We start from the raw sequence: 21,806 nt of genomic DNA on the forward strand, positions 1-21,806 counted from the left end.
ATGGATTAAACCCAGATCTTTTGACTGGGTGTGAGTGTTTGATTGATTCAGATGCTCCGTCCATCACCACCCCCTTTTGTACCGCTTTTGGCCGCCATAAGTGTGGCAGGGTATGCTCAGACGTGAGTCCCTTGCTCACTTTGCCACTGGATTCAAGCAAGCCGGGCTGAAGACGGCTGGAATGCCAGAAACCGGTCCTCGGAAGCTTGTTTCCTGTCCAGGGAAGACATGGTTTGGCAGTTCGGGCTGGACTGTTCCCATGAGGCACAGGGTCAGACTGATTTGCATATAGCCATGTCTGAACTGGGGTGGCAGAGTGGGCTAAAGAACGGTGATGGATTAAACCCAGATCTTTTGACTGGGTGTGAGTGTTTGATTGATTCAGATGCTCCGTCCATCACCACCCCCTTTTGTACCACTCTAAGGGACCCAGCCCCAACCTCATACAGACTGCCACTGCAAGCTATGTGACAAGGTGCTCTAAAAAGTGAAAACATGACATGACACACACTGGAGGTTACTGCAACAACAACCTTGTCCCTGCTGTCCTCATGGTCTCTAGGAACTGAAAACCTCTGTCATGAATGGGCTCAAAAGACTGATGTGGTAGAGGAGGGGATTGGCACTAACAAACTGGGATCTCTAACGTAGCGAAGCTGGTGACATTACTTTCTTGGGGCAGAAATAAACTACTGGTCTGCTTCTGCTATCTTTAAAGCACTCAGCTGCAAGGTACCCTGTTATATGAAAAGGTGACATTTCCCTTGCACACTGGAGAAATTTTGTTTGAAATAGAATGGTCAAAGACCATGGAGAAGCTCCAGATCTGCAACTGAAGGCGTGGACAGAAATTAACTGACTTCAACATGCAGGGTGCTTATGTACTGCTTCACTCGTGCTTATGTACTGCTTCACTCGTCACTGCTGGAGCAAAACTACATTGGCACAGATTTGCACAACGCCAACTGGCAACATGCAGGAGAACAACTCTGAAAGTTTCTGGATCCAGTCATACAGAGTTGCAGAGAGTAGGCACTGTTGCCAAGGTCATGATAGATTTATAGTTGCATCTACCTAGCACCAAAGCCTGGAAATATTAGCATAAGTAGAGTGTGTTTTAGTTCCACCAGTTTCATAACTATAGGGACACTGTAACCGAGGTGTTTAAGCACTATGATGCTGGTCTTCAGCAGCCAATGTAGAAAACACAGACCTTAACTGCATCTTATATGCCCTTTTCTCATCTTTATCTTGCCTAGAAAGATAGAGGGATGAAAGACGCCATTCAAAACAATACATCACTCCTGTGAATGGCATCTCTATAACTGGGCAAAAAACTCTTCATCTTGATGTTCACTGTTAGGCGCATGTTTCCCATCACCACCATCTCGCAATCAAGCATGACCAGAGCTACTCATTACTCTTCTGGCACTCCACGACACAGCAAATCTCCTTTTCCAATTGCTTTTAACATCTTTCTATTTCCAGAATACCAGCTTGCCCGCCTTTACTGCTGAGTTGAGGCCCACCACTTTTTGTTCCACTACCAACATTATTCCACCATTGCAGAGGATTTCTGTGCTTTCTTTAGCTCCTTTCTAAGGAAATCAGAAACTGTCATCATCTCCTTCTGACCCTAAGCTAGAAGCTAGCTCCCAGTCATACCAGTCATAGACTCGCCACCGTCTTCGTCTGTGTCCTGCTTGCGGGTGAGTGGGCATTAACAAAGTTCTTTAATGTTTTAACATTGCTTTATTAGTGTTCTGGTTTTGTCATCACTAAGTGGTCTGGGTCACAGCAGGGTTTGGTTAAGGCAACTGCCAACTTGGGGAGCATTTCATGCTCAGCCCAATCTTTCACCAACTGATATACCTGAGGTCACAGGAGTATTGTTGGTCCTAGTCCAACCACTCTAACCAGCTGCACCTGTCCCTCAGGGCTTCCTTGAGGATCTGTATGTCGATGGCTAAAGGCCTGTTAAATCCCTAGAGCCAGCTCGCTCCCAGTAAGAGGCTGGTATGATAATAGTTGACTACATAACAGTGGCCACTGTGTTTGCAGCTAGACACTTCCAATCTTATATTTTTTCAACTTGGTAATTACTTCAATTAAAACATGTTTATTAAACTATAACATAAAACAAGCAATAACATAGAGATAAAGAGGGGTGTTTGGAAGACAATTCTTAGGATCACCTTTCAAATATTAGTGCAGACATTGTTGCAGAGTTGGAAAACCAAAAATCAAAGGTGGAATCGATATTTTACATTTAGACCCAGAACTGTATACTTTCATTCTGAAAATTAGGGGATGATTGATAGAAATATCTACAACAACTTATCACTTGGTGGTGATCTTCATACTAACCTGGAGGCCCTGGTATTCCGAGAAGACCTGGATCTCCTGGCTGTCCTTTGGATCCGCCAAATCCTGGTAGGCCTGGAATGCCTGGAAAACCTTTGCTACCCTTCGGGCCTGAAGGAAAGTAAAGACACAAGTTCAGTCAAGGTGACTTTTTAATAATTCACATGGACTACAGTTGATTATCAATCAACTGTATTTCGTGCAGTGGAATTGTCTGCTTTCATGTTATTCTCCTGGTCTGCTAAATATGCTTACAATGCTTCTAAACTGCATTACAGTCTCCAGCCTCCACTGAAGCTGTACAGCTCATTACTAGTACCTCTATGGACAGTTTCACACTGCATTAAAGTCCTCTGAACAAACTTTGGCCAATAGCACTGCTATAGGAAACCACCCTGTCAATACTATGGATATTATGTAGACTTTTCCTTTAAATTCCTATACAAGTGTGTCTGTATTCTTATGGAACTTTTCCATTTTTATTGGGGTGTCTAATGGAAATAAAGACATGCATGCAGATACATTTATGATCATATCAATGCTATTATTTTTTACTTATACTATTATTATTATTATGTATTATTCATACTCCTACTATGGCTGCATGATGTTCCCTTGTGAGAAACATAAAATGCAAATAGCTCCATATGAAACTGACTAACATTTCTGGTCCAACAAATTTAGTACAGCTTAACAATCTGTATGCTTCTAATGTACAGTATATACGTACATTAGCTGGTTATTTAAGGCAGCTGTACTTCCCTAACAAATTTTTATCTAAATAAATGTGGAAAACGTTTTAATGTTTCACTCATTATTTAGGTGCCTCCAATACGTGTTCATACATTTGATGACAGATCATATAGATGAGACTTGACAAATTATCTATTTATTGAAACAAGTCGACACAACATGGAGATGTCTATGTAATGCAAAAAGGATCAAAATTAAAATGTTATATGATGATGTCAACTGTATGTAAGACAGACTTTGAATCCACTTTTAGTCACTGGATGTACAATGTCATCAAACAGTTATATTTCCTTTACACAAGAAAAAGAGAATATATTTATTAAAATTAAATTATCTATCTTAAAAGTACATCTAAACAAATTGCATTGCCTCATCTCATAGTGCCCTAGTGTTTGTAGTAAAATAAACATTTTCTCAAGCAATTTGTTTTGAAGACTCTGACTATTCCATACCCCAAATTTTAAAATGAATAAATCCGTAAATGTTCAAGAATCTTTTCTCTAATTAATACATCCACGATTTGTTCATATGATCACTGTGCTCCCTTATATTTTTAAGAAACAGATGGAATACTTGGAGCATTGATTGACTGTGTGACGAGCTAAGTGCACTTAAATGTATTAGGAATGGGGCTATATATGTTTATTTATAGTTTCGAAGTCATTGAAAAAAAGTGTGAGCCCTCCTGCAATTTAGTGGTCCCTGTTCACCATCAGTTTAAGATGATCAAGCCATGAACAGAGTGAAGAATATTCTTAATTAAGTATTGTATAAGCAGCACAGTTCAAAATGTGGTGAAACAATGTTCTCACAGATATGGATCTATCAAAAAAACTTCCTAAGGTACAAGAACATTGTAAGTAAATGTGTAAGACAAAAGTTCAAGAAGAACCATACTGAGGTACTGTTAGGACGTTTCTTAATTCTTGTATGTTTTTTTTCATATTTCTGCCCATGCTATTTGGTATGGTGTGTTCTACTAGAATGTGGAATTGTTTATGTTAGATTTGGCGAGCAGGGAAGACAGTGGCTGTTCGGAACTGCTACAGCTGGCACACTGTGGCTGGACCTTCTCTTTCTTTAACAAAGAAGCGATTTATTTTTCTTCAGTCTGCTTTCTTACTTTCGCAGAAATCCCAAGACATAACTGACTTAATAAGACTCACCTGCAAAACACTACTAAGATTCAGTACACGCTTTGAAACAGGGATGGCGCCCCTGTGGAAAAATCTCCCTGCCAAAGGGAAACTGATGAAAAACCTTTGCCATTTTTTTACTGCCATTTTATTCAAAAAGAAACTTTCTCAAGTTAATTTTTTTGGACATCATTTTTTTTACCTATAACTTTGTACCATATAATTGCCGATTGAGAAACACTGTGTCAACTATTAGTGCAGCAATTTAGGGTTTTCGTTTGTCTGGGGTGCATGACATTTAAATATTTCTGTGTTCATTAACTGATATTTTTATATGATATATTTTGCATATTGAGTTGTTAAATACACGGTTTGCTGTGTAACTACTTGCTATTTTCTGGAGCAATCTGAAGGTTTTATTAATTTTACCATACAGATTATAACACACCATAAACACTAAAATCTTACATTTTTAAAATCACTCATTGAAGGAGTGGTATGCAGTATCATAGAAAGTAGTAGCCCAACGATAAATAAACAAGATTAACAATATGATGCCCATAAATGCAAAACAAAACACTGTAAATGGGAAGACATAACAGCTATTGACACATTGGCATACCTGGTGATCCCGGGACACCTGGTGATCCAGGCAAGCCAGGTTCTCCAGCAATAACGCATGGCAACGTGAAACCTACATAGAAAGCAGTAAGTTAGCATATGCTTGTAATTCATCCTTTCACTCCGGTATCCATGAATAGTAAATCCAACAATCGTAGAAGAAGGTATTGGTACAACCAAATACAAAATGGTTTTAAGCCATGATATAGAAATTTGTTCTAAAAGTGATTTTCACAAGACTGTGTCAGGTCCAAAACTGGGAAATCCAGTCACAGGATCAACTATGGCTCAGTGTCAAGAAGAAAACACTATCGTGCATTTGAAGCCAGTTTACTGCTTATGCTCCTAAACGACCATGAGTAGTTTTAATACTTCCATGTAGTGTATGTTTTAATATTAAAACTGAAAGCAAACTGTATGTAGGGATTTGTAAAGTTTTAACTTTTACCAAAAAGACATGAACTCTTCCCTTACTTATCTTCATTTGCATTCCTTAGCAAACAAGTTGGGGTCCATCAGGTCTCTTGTGCTTTACTTTCTGTGAGAAAAACTCCAAGTGATGACGTAAATGTTCTGAAGAACCTGCCTCTAATATCAACTGTTAGGTAACAGCCACTGGTTTACTTTACGGGTGACCCAACTACAACTTGTAATTTGCCCCCATGTGCCTTGGCTTAAAGTATACACATATTAAGCTTCAAATCAAAAGGGTAGAGAGTAAGAGTAGCTTTAAAGGACCTTGCACGACCATAGCAAGCAGCACACATGGCATTGGCTCGAATCAGAGAAATGTGGGTTCCTGAGAAGGTGTGAAGTCCTCCACAAAGGCTCTGAGGATCATATAAAAGTAAGCAAACAGTTCTTCTTAACTATAAGTATTGTGGTGCACAAAGAAGTCACAATGTTTGCGCTATCCAAAAAATGAGCAGCTTGGATCATATGTAAGTCTTCAAAAAGTTCCTCTTTTGGCCTTAGACATCAATATGCATAAAGAAGTCGTAATGTTGGTTTTCAACCAATGAACGGTTTATGGTAGGTTAAGTCAAGAATACCTACATCACTTTACTCATCCCATGAGGAAAAGGGACTAAGGACTTGGATAATCCATCTCTCATTCAGAGCTGTCAGCGCCTGCCTTTATCATGTGTGGATTCAGATCCTCTTTGATGACACGCCCCATTTTTGGGCTAGAGAATCTACTAGCCTGCTTGGCAAGCTAATCTAGGCAATGTCATATCATTATGAGCAGATTAACTTTATCTGTGAGATCTCATAAGCAGATAGCCATTGCTGTGAACTATTCCATTCATCATTATGCAAAACATAGCATTTGCATTTCCTGTACTGGGTGCCCCCTTGTACTGAAGAAATTAAATAGTACACACAGTAATCTGGCCAGGTTGGTGAGCTTGGTAAACAGATAGTGTGCACTTCTCTCTTCAACTCATGTAAACACTAAAGGCCACTTACCAATTGCAGCTCAAAGAATACCCATACCCAAACAAATGTGTCTTTCATCAACATTACCTGATGAATGAGACAGAAATGGTTGTAGTATTTTACCCACAAGAGTTTAAATGTAACGACTAGAGGCAAAGCATTCATGTCACAGGCACTGGCTAGGACAGAGGTTCCACCATACCTGAGATAAAAGCACCCCTTGGACAGTTCAATTGTTTTTGGAAGCCAATGTCATAATACTACTAAAACACAGTGATGGATATGCTTTTCTTCTACCAAATATTTACATTTTAATTTAGGCACAAGTTACGTAACTTCTTCACTCAATGAATCAAGGAAATATTGAAACTCTAAAATGGCACTGGATTGAAAGCTATGCTTGTAAGTCTTTAGATAATTAGCTTTACATCATCAGTGTTTCTTACTTTTTCAGAAATTCCTGATTGACATGATTCATGGTTAAAAACCCAGGTGAAATAAAATAAAAACGTGACAACACTTTCTTGACTAATAGTTTGCAGGCAAATGAAACCCAAAAATGTATTTGACCACCTGCATTTCCCAGTACAGATCGCAACCTGGTGTTGGGCTCGGATGATTGCATGTTGTTGTCATCTTGGAAGAAGTCTTTCTTTGTAGTCACGAGATAGGTGACTCCTCCCTTGGACGATAGTGCGCATGGGCATCAACTCCATCCTTAGACTGTTTTCCGCCATGATGGGAAATGATGGAGTTAGTAGAAATAGAAAAAGGGATGTCCATGTGTGTGTATCGAATTAAGATAGAACTGGAACAGATAGAGGCCCCGGGGAGTAGGGTGGGCGTGTGACACTCTGCAGCTCTACATGCCAAGAACAGATGCATACTGGTAAGTAGCATTTTCCGTTCGAGGCATATGAGCTGCAGATCTCACACTGTGCATCGATTGTACAGCAGTGTCTCCCCTAGCGGTGGTCACTTGTATCTATTGAGAGAGTTATAAGAGAGTTTTGAGGACAGCTTGGCCTACTGCAGCTTGCTGCTTGGCTTGCACATCAACACAGTAGTGTTTAGTGAAGGTGTGAGTTGTAGACCATTTTGCTGCCTTGTAGATGTCTTCTAGGGGAATGTTCCCTAAGAAAGCTCCTAGTTCGCATGTGGAGTGCGCTCTAGGAGGAACTGTTAATGTACGTTTTGCTTTGTGATAGCATATTTGTATACATTTTACAATCCACCTAGCAATTCCAGATTTAGAGATGGGGTTGCCTTTATGTGGTGGAGAGAAAGCTACAAACAGTTGCTTTGTTTTACGAAAGGATTTGGTCCTATCAATGTAATAGAGAAGAGCTCTTTTTACATCTAGTGTGTGTAGAGCTCTTTCTGCTACAGAGTCTGGGTTTTGAAAAAACACTGGCAACTCTACTGATTGATTTAGATGAAAAGGAGTAATTACTTTAGGTAGGAATTTGGGATTAGTCCGTACAACCACCTTGTTGTGGTGTAATTGTAAAAATGGTTCTTGAATATTGAAAGCTTGAATCTCACTAACTCTCCTAAGAGAGCTAATAGCAATAAGGAAAGCTGTTTTCCATGTAAGGAATTGCAGTTCACACTTATATAAAGGTTCAAAGGGGAGCCCCATGAGCCTGGTAAGAACAATGTTTAGGTTCCACACTGGAGAGGGTGGTAACCTAGGAGGAATGATTCTTTTTAATCCTTCCATAAAAGCTTTGATTGCAGGACTTTAAATAACGAGATATGTTGTCTATTTTGTAGATATGTTGCAATTGCTGCAAGATGTAAACGTATAGATGAATATGCTAGATTACATCTTTGTAAATGGAGAAGGTAACAGATGATATTCTGGATGGAAGCATCTAGAGGATCAATTTGATTATTAGTGCAGTAAATGGCAAATCTCTTCCATTTTGCAGCATAGCAAGCTCTAGTAGTAGGTCTTCTGGCTTCTTTAATGATATTCATACAGTCTGGTGGCAGGTTAAGGTAACCAAACTAATACTTCAGGAGCCAGATTGCCAGATTCAATTGACTTGGATCTGGATGTCTGATGTCTCCATGGTTCTGCGTTAGCATGGATGGTGTCAGAGACAGTCTTTGGTGTGGAACTAGAGAGAGTTCTAGCAGTGTGGTGAACCATGGTTGGCGTGCCCATGTGGGAGCTACCAAGATCAATTTGAGAGATTGTTGTCTCAGCTTGCGTACTACTAGTGGTATTAGTGGGATTGGCGGAAAAGCGTACGTAAATCTGCCTGACCAGTTCATCCATATCGCTTTGCCCTTGGACAGCAGTTGTGGAAACCTGGCGGCGCAGGTTGGGCATTTTGCGTTTCGTGTCTGGCAAACAGATCTATGGGCCAGATGCATCAAAGGGTTTTGTCCATTCTGTGTCTATGGGAAAATGTGTTCATGCATGTGGCCCTATGTCTGGATGACCCCACTTGTGAAAGAATGGTAAAAGAACTTGCAGATGTAGTTCCCATTCGTGAATCTGTTGCGTCTGTCGACTTAACAGATCTGCTATCTGATTGTGAAGTCCTGGAAGGTGTTCTGCAAGCAGATATATATTTTGTGGAATGGCCCATCTCCAAATGTTCTGTGCGTGCTGGGACAGTTGCAGGGAATGTGTGCCTCCTTGTTTTTGAATATAGTACATGGCTGTCATGTTGTCCGTCCGGATCAAGACCACTTTGTTCTGTACTTGTACTTGGAAGGATTTTAGTGCTAGGAATATTGCTAGCAGCTCTAGGTGATTGATGTGAAGCACCTTTTGTTGAGCGGTCCATTTTCCCTGAGTTATATGGTGGAGCAGATGGGCTCACCATCCTGTGAGGGATGCGTCTGTTGTCAGTACTATCTGTGGCACAGGTTCCAGGAACGGACGCCCTCTGGACAAGTTTTTGGTGTCCCACCACTGCAGAGAGCGATGTGTGCGGCTGTCCACCAACACTAGGTCTGTAAGTTGTCCTTGAGCCTGATTCCACTGATGTGCTAGACATTCCTGCAATGGGCGCATTGATGCCATGTCTATTAGTTGCATGAGCACTCTGGCTGGGAGAGAGTGTTGGTTTTGAAACTTTGTGACTAAGGCTTGAATGCTCTGTATCCTGGCTGGACTGGGATAAGCTAGAGCTGTATCAGTGTTTATGGTAGCCCCTAGGTATTGATGTACATGAGAGGGCTGGAGATGTGACTTGGTGTAGTTGATTGAAAACCCCAAGTCGTGCAGTGTTTGAATTGTTTGAGATGTGAGTTGGACAAACTGGATTGAATGACTTGGCTTTTATGAGCCAATCGTCTAAGTATGGGAAGACGTGGATATGTTGTCTTCTGAGATGTGCTGCTACTACTGCTAGGCACTTTGTAAACACTCGTGGTGCAGTTGTGACCCCGAATAGAAGGACTTTGAACTGATAGTGTTGTCCTTCTAGTACAAATCTGAGATACTTCCTGTGAGAAGGATATATGGGAATGTGGAAGTAGGCGTCCTTGAGGTCTAGTGTGGTTAGGAAATCGCCTTGTTGCAACAATGGGAGCACTTGAATTGGTCTTAGTGTTCCGTCCTTTTTGGATATTAGGAAATAGAGTGAGTAAACCCCTGTTCCTTGATGTTGCAACAGAACTAGCTCTATTACATCTTTTTGCAGTAATGAGAGAACCTCTTGTTGGAGCAGCGTTGGATGTTCTGTGGACATTGGACGCTGTCTGGGTGGTATATGTGGAGGGGTAGCCGTAAGCTCAAGGCAGTAACCATACTGGATAATTTGTCTTACCCACTTGTCTGTTGTGATGGAATTCCAGACAGGTAGGAACTGTGTTAGTCTGCCCCCTACAGGAGTGGAATGCTATTGGGGAAGCAGAGGGAAGTCACTGTTTTGTGTTGGGAGAGGTTTGATTATTGTTATTTCCTCGACCTCTTCCCTTGTTGTTGTTGCCTCTGTAGCCTCCTCTAAAGTATCCTCTATTGGAGGATGTTTGTGTATTTGTTTTAAAGGAAGCTGAATTGCCTGCTCCAGCTTGTTTGGAGCCCCCTCTGTAGAAGGAGCGACGAAAGGAGCCTCGTGCCTGGGTGGACTGCAGAGCTCCCATAGACTTGGCTGTGTCAGTGTCTTTCTTCATTTTTTCAAGTGCTGTTTCTACCTCTGGACCAAACAATTGTTGTTGGTTGAATGGTTGATTTAAGATAGTAGTTTGCACTTCTTGCTTAAATCCTGAAATGCGTAGCCACGCGTGATGTCTAAGGAGGACACTGGTGTTTATTGCTCTGGATGCAGTGTGAGCTACATCAAGTGAGCATTTAATGGAGGCATTTGATATAAGCTTACCCTCTTGTATGAGGTCATTTTCTTGTGCCTTATATTGGTCATGTAGATGTTGTAAGAGATTCTCTAACTGATCATAGTGAGCCCTGTTGTATCTTGCGAGGAGGGCCTGTTTGTTAGCAGTGCGCCATGTATTGCTAGCTTGGGCAGCTATTCTTTTCCCTGAAGCGTCTATGATCTTTGATTCTTTATCAGGAGGTGGTGCTTCACCTGATGTTTGGGAATTTGCTCTTTTCCTAGCGTTTGAAACTACTAGGAAGTCTAAGGGTAGCTGTACTTTAATGTAGCAGAGTCCCCAGGAGTCGCTCTGTACTTTTTCTCTATCCTTGGGTTTATGAATCTAGCTCGTACAGGATCGTTAAACACTTCTGGTGCATGCTTAATGACTACTTTAATCATTGGCAGTATTTGCACAGATTTTTGAGAGTGTTCAAAAGTGTCTAATAAAAAATCTTCCTCGGCCTCATCTGAATGCACGGTGACATTGTGATAGATGGCAGCCCTATTAATTAAGTGTCCAAACCCAATATTGTCTTCTGGAGGAGAACGTTTAGATGGATATAGATGTGGGTCAGGAATATCTGGTACATCCTGTGGGTTTGGATACTCCCAGTCTGGTGAACCTGTTGGGTAGGGAAAAGGGTCACCTGGGTCTCTCCCTCCCCCATGCTATACTCATTAACATCAACATCCTGAGGAGGTGTATGTGGGGGAGAATGAGGAGGAGAATTTTGAGGTGAAATGTTTAAAGGAAGAGGAGGAGAAGGAGATACAGGAGAAGAAGGGTGCATAGGAGATGTGGCAGAGTCCTTCTTCTTGACAGGCACTGGAGGTGTAGGTGCTGTATCTGACTTCCTCTTCCTGTGTGGAGTAGTGGAAACATGTCCTGTTTCTGGATCAATGTAGATCCTTTTTTGTAAAGGATCTGGGTGGAAAAGCTCCTTCTTGAGGCACAGCCTTCGGCGCCGATTTTTTCGGTTCTGAACCTGTTCGTTGCTGGTCTTTAGCCGTAGGAGCTGATGTTGAGTCCTTTGGCGTAGATTTCGGCACTGAAGATATTGTCTTTGGAGCCGAAGCCTGTTTCGTGTACTTGGAAGCATCGGAAGCAGGCTGTGTCAGTTTCGGTATCGAGGGTATCGGCTTCGGAGTGGAAGCTGTTTTCGGGCATCGGAAACATTCTTTGTTGTTTTCGGAGCCGCTTTGTCTCTCGGAGTCGACGGTTTCAGAGTGTCTTTCGGAACTGGGACTTCTTTTTGTTTCGATGCCGGGGGAGCAGGTGGTATTGGCACATGCGGTTTGCTCGGTATAAAGCTACCGGAAGGCTTCATTATTTTCTTCGGAGCCGGGCTCGATGGCGGGGCTTTCGAAGTATTTTTTCGGTCTCGACTGGGCCCCGCAGGCGGAATGTTGACCTTTGCCTTCGATTTTGGTGTTTGGGCTGGGCTAGGGGCAGTGGTACTCACGCTTTGACCCGAAGGTATGGAGTCATCTGCCTCGGATACGATCTGGAGATCATCGGAATCTTCTTCTGGGACGCATGGACCTTCATCGAAGATATCCACCGGTTCCGGAGCTGATCTCTGCATATCGCATCGACGGGCCCTCCGATCTCGAATGGTCTTTTTCGATCGAAAGGATGCACAGGATGTGCAGCTGGATTCGTCGTGTTCTGGCGATAACCACAGGTTACAGACCTTGTGATGGTCACTGTGTGGAAATTTTGCTCCACGCTCGGGGCATCTTTTGAATGGCGTCCTTTCCATGAGGTGTAGGCCTCACGGCATGGGTAGGCCCAACGGCCCGTGTCGACGACCGGAATCGAGCTGATGGAAGTCGAGTTGATGTTTATCGGTATTGAAAGTTGTTTGGTGAAGTTCGAAGAAAAATTTTACGTGTCGAAGTACTTGAAAAGTAGATTTCGTACCGGAGCGGAAAGGTTTAATCCGAACCCAGTGATGTAAAACAACTATCTAAGGATGGAGTCGATGCCCATGCGCACTATCGTCCAAGGGAGGAGTCACCTATCTCGTGACTACAAAGACTTCTTCCAAGACGACAACAACATGCAATTATCCGAGCCCAACACCAGGTGGCGATCTAATGCACAGTGTGAGATCTGCAGCTCATATGCCTCGAACAAATGTTTTCACCTCATGGATGAGTGGGAAACTGAATTAATGCCACTGTGTTACAAAAACGATGTTGCAAATGCGTGTTCACTTCTCAATTGCCTACCAACAACTGACCAGCAGTATCGCAACCGTGATGCCAGAGTAGTGATATGTAAAAGTGAGTTAAGGTAAACGCTTAGTACTAAGTGCACACAAATGAGTACATCAGCTAAGACTTACATATGTTCAACTTCCTTCATATGGGAAGATCACAAAATCATATGATTGCTAAGGGATGGTGCATATTTTCCTTTCTAAATACCATTAGTTTACTGTCAATCATCGTCTGGTTGATTTGGCATTCCAAGTCATTTGCTAAAGAACATACAATTAGTCTGGTGTACCATCTTTCCCCTGTAGAACAAAGCATAGGGCTTGGAAGGAGTAATTTGAAGTGACCACTTTATGAGTGGTGTCAGAAATATAAAAGAAAAAAAACACATCTTCTGAGAACATGCACCATGAGACTTGAACATTTGCTCAGTCAGCAGAGCCACACAGCTATTTTTATTTTTCAACCTACTGCCTACAAGTTTTTGACTACCTTTTCGCTTTGAAGATCTGTGTTTAAATGAGCTAATTCTTGTTTGCAGAAAGTCTTACTGTTTCCATCTCTTATCAATTTAGTCCAGTTACGTGTTTTCCCCTTTTTTCTGTTCATTCTTCTTCAAATCCAAACAAGTCTCCTGTGGGTTTTCCAGTCATGACAGGTTTCCCTATTACATTTCAAAACAGGTTCTCAATCCCTTTTTTCTCTGGCTCTTTGGGGCCACTAAAGAATACATTTTGTGTTTCAACTAGTAAGGCAAATTTCACTACCTTGTTATTGCTACAAGCAGGATGCTTCATTTCTCCTCTGGTCTCAGACTTTAGATCTAGGTCCTCTGTTTAATCTTTAACAAAGCCCTGTGCTCTCTGCCAGGTTTGGGCAGCTGACTAGGACTCCGCGAGCCACCCTTGATTATTTGAACCAGTAAATTCCTTGGATGTGGACTTTGAACCAGATTTCCAAATAAGGCCAGCTCAAAAGCCCAACTACCTCTATGTTAGGTTGTCAATCAATTAGGATCGGCACTGGGATCATTTTGTCTCCTATTAGTTACACCCGCATGGATTTTCCATAGCTCGTCTTTTGTCACCTTTGCGGTCTTTCACCCACAAAAGGGTATTCAAGACATGTTTATGTGTGTTTTGATGTGCTGTATATACTGCAGTATCTCTTCATAGTTTAACCCTTGCTACATCTTAGTAACTGATACCAAGAGCTGCTAAGAGTTACAGTATCAAAATAATAAAGCTATATTTTGTTACATGTTTTGTTCGGCTACACTTAGTGCACAAAATGCAGTGGTATAAACACTGAGCTATGAAATATAGTAAATATTTCACAGTTGACGGTGAAATACTGATTTCAACATCATAATGACAGCCCAAAAACCACTCTGTGGAGTTTTACTACTGTATGGGCTGCTATAAATATGGGAAATGAAAAGCAAATTAGGCGGCATGGTTTTCTAAACTAAGCGGCAAACAAGCAAATTGAGTGGTATATTCTCTGGTAGCATTATTTTCAACCATTTTCACTAGAAATGTTTTTGTGAAATCCTCAAATTATGTGGCAAAAGGAGTAAATCCATAATTGTGCTTTAAACTCTGCAGACACAGAATCGCATTAATCCCTTTGCCCTCACCGTTGTCCATTGTTTTATCAAGTTATTCATCAAAGATAAACCAATACATTCTAACTCGGTTAGTGTCCATTGTTAAATATACTTTGAAGAAAACAACGTTTTCAAGCTAGCAACTCCAAACGCAAACAATATAAAAAAATACGTAACTGGAAAGATGTATAATATGGTTCTACATTGTCATCTCAAGATTCTGTTGGCATTTACAAATCACTAGCACCCATGGTTTAAGATGTGACCAGAACCCCTCAAAGGCAATATTGCACCATATTACATGGTTATCTCTTACGTACACTATATACATATATAAATATATAACAATACCCTGTCAGGCTTACAGTGCTCTATAAATTATGCAAAAAAGGAAGTAGGGAACTATCAGAAGTTCCCAAGTTGTAGGTGTAGAGCAGCTTCTTTATATAGACCACTCTCCAACACCACCAACACTCTAAAACTACACAACTCTAATGTCTGTGCCTGGAGTGGTAAAAGACTTTTATAATTTTTTTCTCTACGTGGATGGCACTAGCTAATCCTATACTTAAACACTTGCTGCAAAAACGGCAAAAGACGCTGTCACTTTTTACCTTGTTGGGGGTGTTGTAGAGTGTTCCATATAAAGAAGCTACTCTTCACTTAAAAATTGGAAACTAAATATATATCCGAAGAAAGAGGGTTGCGACATGCTGGCGTGCTGCCAAATCGCTGCTGGAGGTCAGTGTCAGCGCTAAATATTTCAAAATACCTCTCAAAACTCCATTATGAGAGAGCCGGCACTCGAACTCAGGGGAATAAAACCTTTTAATAAATAAAAATGTCCAGAGCAGGAACACATCAAATGTCAATATAATAACATTGAATGATATGGATGTGAAGTAACATTGGCAATCGTTGAATATGTAAGTCCTAATACCGGGATGACAAGCCGATACACGGCTTTATGCTTTGCAAAGTAGGGAAGTGCACACACGCTATTAAAGCACTGCACTTTCCAATATGGCGCGACCCCTAGCTGATCAGTTTCAGTCCCTCTTCTATTGTAGATACTGTCACATGACACCCCTTTATAATGTTTGGCTGCCAGGTGCGCGTAAACAACACTGACGAAGGCTTGTAGCTGAAACGCGTCTGTTGACACTGTAAAATAAACCCAGGAAAGGCATTACCATCTTGTCTACAAGTGCTGATTTTCTAAACAATTTTCGAGGAAATTGAGCGTGATGTGATTGTGGGGCCCCGCCGCCGCAGACTGCACCCACTCGCGAGTGACCCGTCACTTCGGCAGGGAAGAGAGCTTGGAATATATATATATCTATCTATATATATATCTCTATATATATATATATATATATATATATATATATATATATATAGATATATATAATGCACAATAATCAGTAAATTCTTTTAAATACCCAAATACAAACCCATAAGGTGGATACCTAGGGTGACAGGAATATGCAGTTTTAAAGAAACACTAATTAGCACTTAAAATATTATTTCTTTTACTGAAATTCAGAAAGCAGGTACTTTAATCTAACATTACTAATCATGTTATAATTGATACAATTTACACTGCCAGTCGACAACAATTACAACACATAGAGTGGTGTGTGCATAATACATGGCGCAGCCTACAACATGCCTTCACAGTGCACAGCATAGCTTTAAATGAGTACAGTGAACATAAAGCTAATATCACATTTCATGTGTGTTCTACCACATTAACTAGTTTTTAATGTCATCCTACAAAAATAACTGCAGAATATCGACTATCACTATATCATCAAGGTAAGTTTATATGGGTAAGCATAATCTTAACTCCACTTCAATAAAACAATGACATATACATATGCAATTAAAGTTTGTAAGTATGGATTTAAAATAAATCTATACACAACTATACATATTTACCTTGGTGATATAGAAGCAGTTGATAGCCCGGAGTCAAAATGTTTGCAGCACAATACTTCTAAATGTTGTGGCAGAAAACCAGTGAGCACTTATTGCCTGTAATTGCAGTGTGATGTGACTTGGGATTTAGCAAGCTTGACAAGATCAATTGAACATTGAGCCAGTTACAAAAACAAAGCTTTGTAAGCAAGACATGGTTGTACGTTTTGTCACCACATAGTAATTATGACAGCATCTGTGGTTGGTGTTGTTAGGAAAGCAGGTAAGATACTAACATTGACCATAGTCACACCAGTGCAATAGCCATATGTATTGATGCATCCACACTGAGATGGGAAAATCACAAAGGTTCATGCAGGTCTGTGGTCCTGAGCCTTGGCGAGCACAAGTGCACAAGTGCATCTCACCATCGTTTCACTGACACCAACTAAAGCCTAGCCTCTCACCTCCCTCTGTGTCTAAGTCTCCATTACCAAGAGTGTCCCCGCAGCAACAGGCACCTATACCAGGCAAGCAAAGGAGCAAAGGGTTAAAAAAAAAGTCGAAAGATTACAAGATTGGCAGAGCTTTGATCTACAGGCCAAACATATTCACAATCTTCTTCCTAAATTGTTACCAAGGGGGCCATTGGATTTGAGGGCCTCTTTCTGCATAATGTGACTATAAGCAGATAAAAAAGATTACTGAATAGAGAAACCAATAGCTGAAACACAGATAATGAGGTGTCAGATTGGATCACATCGAGGTTCTTTAACACAGATGGCACTGCGTGTTTTGTGAAAAAAGGGTGATATTACCTTTTCAGACTAGATGTGAAGCATTGTGAATATATTTGGCTGCATAATTACAACTATGACAGGCATGAAAATAACAATAAATTAAGAGCACAAGCAGAAAGAAAAAGGTAACATATACATTGCTTTGCTTAACAGTAGAACACGAAGCCCCAGACATATATTTTCTAAGTCTACCCACTGAATAAATATACTGCAGAATCTAGAGGAAGGAATGGATCACCAAACACGTCAGATGTGAACCTGGATAAGGGGGCTCGGAATTGAAATCCTGGGATTAGTGACGGTGTGAACAAAATTAGTTTTGCCCACCAAAGTAATTAGTAAATATATTGTATGTATAAGTGATTGAGTTCAGCACAAATGATGCACAAAGTGAGTGGCAGCAGCATATATAATCTGAACTGTGCCAACCTTTGCTTTTATAGGGTTGCTCTCCAATCTGTCCAGCTCCACAGGTTTTCATATAGATCTAAGTAAATGTAGGGAACATTCCACCGAGAGACCACTGCTATCCCCATCCTGTCTGCTTTTTTAACGATGTTTGGGAGCGTGACATGTTTTGAGGCAACAGTTTCAGACACAGTTCCTCAAGCAGAGTGGCCTCTGGAAAGTCAAATTATTTTGGAGATAGTAAGTTGACTTGCTTCATGGTGGTGTTGCTGTGTAAGCAGAAAGTAAGTCATTTAATGGTAATGATAAGACAAAGTGGGACTGTCTACTATAGACTGCCATGCTAGACAAAAGTCATCTTAAACTCTAAGACAGATGTCAAGGCTTGTTCGGAGGGAACCAATGAACGAGGAGCAATTTGATGCAGATGGACAAACCCTTACATCTTGGGCCTGGACTTGATTTACATCTTAGCTTAGCTTTAGAAAGAAAATGTTAAACAAGAAACACATTGCAAGAAGCAGAGAAAAGTCAAGAGCAGGGGCTGGCCATCCCACAAATGAGATACAGTTTGTGTCAATAATTACAGTAAATACACTTATTTAAATTCGAAGTTCAGTTCCTTTCAAAGTTGGGCAACGTGCATGATACTATACAAATAGCTATGTTTAAGGATAATGGTAAAAGTGAATTCAAATGATTTAATGTTCAATACACCCTATACATTTGCACATGCGTGCCAACCCAATTTTATTTTAATTTTCATTGAGGCATCAGTAACTAGAGGAGGATGATGCAAAGATGCAAACAGCTATAACGTAATTCTATTCTACTTTTAAAAATAGATTATGTACATTTGTTTTTATGTTACCAATTAGGATGCAGCACAATCTGGTAATGTCATTAGGGACCTACACTACACTATGGTACAACAGATAACCTGAAAAGACTAACTTGCTGTACAACAAAGTAACATGACATACCTCTTTGACCTTTAACTCCGGGTTGCCCTTCAAGACCAGGTGGGCCTGGACTTCCTGGAGGTCCACGTACTCCTATGGGACCTGGGAAACCAAACCCTGGAGGGCCAAAGTCACCACGGAGACCCTTTTGACCAGGCAATCCAGGAAATCCTCTATCACCCGGAAAGCCAAATCCACCATCACCCTGTGCATTGCAAGACAGTAACAAAAATAGTAAAGAAACATGCAGCAGGTATCACACACTTCATAAAGAATTGGATTTCAAGCAGATACATACTTTGAAAGGTGCTAGTTACTAACCTGTGGCTATTGTTTTGAGCCTTAAGGATTTTTAGATTCATAAACTGTGCAAATGCTGCCATTTAGTGCTTGAGTCTGGGATTCCACTTTGATGTTCTTAAAGGTTAAGATTTTGGGTGCATGCTTTAAAAGAAATGTGATTATTTGTTCATTATTATCTAAGCATATAGTTCTACATAGACTGCCTATGTAGGATGTATACTCTAATGTCCTACTGCCTGTCAATATTCCATGCCCCCTCACCTCTACTCTACTTCTCTTATTTTTTGCGTAGGTTTATCACTTTTGAAAGTTTTTCAAACACTTGCTCTCTTTCGCTATTGGAGGTTTTTTTCCTTAATTCACCCATTCTGCTTCCTTCTAGCTCAGGATTACCAGCCGGATCAATGTCATTGGGACAGCAAGATTTCAGGCCTCACTTTTAATTTCTTAAATCATGGTATTTGGGATTTAGCCTTTGCTTTTGCTCATTTGAACCAATTTAACTAAAACACCCAAATATAATTTGTAAAGGAAAACCCCAACACTGGAAAAGATGTGTACCTGTTACATGGAGTTTCCTGTTAACCGTATGCCACCTGCTACTGTCCAGCAAGAAAAAAACATATGTTGGGGTTTTGCAGCACAAGTACTTATGGAACATCAAAAGAAAATCATACATTTTCTTTTAAACGTTTTTACTTTCAAAGTTTCATATCCTTTACTTTAATAGAATCCCGTCATATAACAGAGTCCAGCAAGAATATCTTTGAACTGTGCCATGCAATTCTGTGTTACGTACTTAAGTTGAAAGTACTTACAGCATGAATATAGAAATACTTTTTTTAAATCTCTGAGTTTACTGCCAAAGACAGCTGGGATGGTGTGTTGTCCTGATACACTAACCCAATATAATAATGCACACAACTCATTTGTTAAGCCTCTTTATGGGCCCATTTATTAGTGTTTTTATTTCCCATCCTGAGAGCAGTTGTAGATGAATTCCCGACAAGCAAAGGAGTAAAGCAGTATTCAGATTGTCAGTTGAGGGCGAGGTACAAGGGGACCCCAAAACAGCTGGGGTGTACAGAAAAGGACAACTCCACTGGAACCATTATTTTCTAAGTGTGTCTTTTGTGAAAATGTTCACCTGTACGCAAAGGTTCATGCAGGTCTGTGTTCCTGAGCCTTGGCGAGCACAAGTGCATTTGACCATCGCTTCTCTGGCACAAACTAAAGCCTAACCGTTCACCTAAGTCTCACTTACCAAGAGCGTCCCCACAGCAACAGGCACGTATACCAGGCAAAGAAAGGAGTAAAATTGGCAAAGCTTTTACCTACAGACCAAACATATTCACATTCTTCTTTCTAACTCGTTACCAAGAAGCCCATTGGATTTGGTGACCTCTTTCTGCACACTGGAATTATAAGCAAATAAAGAAGAGGGAAACCCACACAAAGAGGTGCCAGATTCTGCGTCCAGTGGTGGTGAGAAGCATGGTGCTTAACAGACTGGACTACTGCAACTCCCTATATTTGGGAGCCCCACAATATATCTTTCAGGGGTTGCAGAGAGTCCAGTCTGCAGCAGCAAAAATAGCACTGAATAGGCAGCGCAGCGCCTCATCTACCCAAGCCTTGAGAGAACTACACTGGCTCCCTGTCATGGAAAGGGTCCAGTTTAAGGCGCTATGCCTGGTTCACAGAGCGATACATGACACGGGCCCCATCCCCTTGCAAGAAAAATTCTCTTGTTACCAGCCCAAAAGACAACTCTGCTCTTCAGGCACCAGTCTGCTGGTTACTACCAGGTGTAAACGATCCAGGATGGGAGGAAGGTCATTTAGTGTGACCGCCGCTCTCCACTGGAACAAGCTTCCTCAGAATATCAGACAAATGGACTCTTTACCTAAGTTTAGGAAGAACATTAAAACATGGCTCTTCCCTAGGATCTGATTCTTCTTCTTCTCTTTAAATGCAGGAAGTTAGCTGTCGATTGGTTGACCTCTTGATCGAAGTGCCAGGATACCCGCAGGGTGACAATTTGCGCTATACAAGTAAATATTCTATTCCATTCCATTCCAGATTACGCCATTCCCCCACATTTGGCTCGGCAATGTCAAAGAGTTAAAATTGTGGAAGTTTAGATAAAGGGATTTGTTCTAAAGAACCAACATTTTCCAAGTGGAGAAAGAGATATATGTGGCATTGTGCACATATACGTTTCCATAAGGACAAAGTTAATTATTCTAAGGATCTGCGACTATCACACATCCGCTGAAGCAATGCAACACAGGACTGAGAAAATGTCCACCTCTTATACTGGAAGTGTGAACCCAGAAAAAAAGAGACTTGTGACACAGGCCTGATGTAGATCACAGTAACACTGCCAAAACTGACCGAGGTGCAGTAGAAAGAGAAAACAAATAATATTGTTTATGCAAACTCAATTAAAAACTTAAAACAATGTTTTTTTAATTGAGTTTTAAACAAATATTTTTTCCTACAACGAGACAGAAAGACAATTTAAATTTGCTTTAGATATTAAAACTGCATTTTTTTAAAGAAGTGTTTTTATTTGTCTAATAAGGATGTTATATGGAACTAAGCACAAGAGGGTAATAACTTTTGCTTGTTGACAATATAACCCTGTCTCTTTTAGCATACTCTCCCCTGTTTTTGGAATTGTCTAGCAAAAAGAGCATATTAATTGTTATTAAAAAAAATACAGTGTGTATTGTAGTACACTTGGTAAAGCGGAGAGGAATGACTAACGGTAGGTGGAGCACACAAGCTTAAAGATGGAAAACACTGGGACATGGGCCAGAAGGGGTTCCTCTATGCTGTTGCACTTAACAACGGATGTTCGATGAGGGTGGCAGGAACGTCATGATTGAGTATTTATGTGCAGTTTACCATAAATGTACGCA

General features: G+C 40.8%; 1 protein-coding gene across 2 annotated transcripts in view; it reads right to left on the reverse strand.

The window, feature by feature from the left end:
• COL4A6 (collagen type IV alpha 6 chain) overlaps window positions 1-21,806 on the reverse strand; it is a 907,271-nt gene that overhangs the window by 246,990 nt on the left and 638,475 nt on the right. For both annotated transcript variants that reach the window (XM_078688783.1, XM_078688784.1), the window contains 4 exons: window positions 18,598-18,781; window positions 16,874-16,927; window positions 4,876-4,947; window positions 2,368-2,475 (listed from right to left, as the gene is read on the reverse strand). In XM_078688783.1, the coding sequence (XP_078544909.1) occupies window positions 2,368-2,475; window positions 4,876-4,947; window positions 16,874-16,927; window positions 18,598-18,781 (418 nt within the window). The remainder of the gene's footprint in view (window positions 1-2,367; window positions 2,476-4,875; window positions 4,948-16,873; window positions 16,928-18,597; window positions 18,782-21,806) is intronic.

Source organism: Lissotriton helveticus, chromosome 4_1 (assembly GCF_964261635.1).
Source record: "Lissotriton helveticus chromosome 4_1, aLisHel1.1, whole genome shotgun sequence".
NCBI lineage: Eukaryota > Metazoa > Chordata > Amphibia > Caudata > Salamandridae > Lissotriton > Lissotriton helveticus.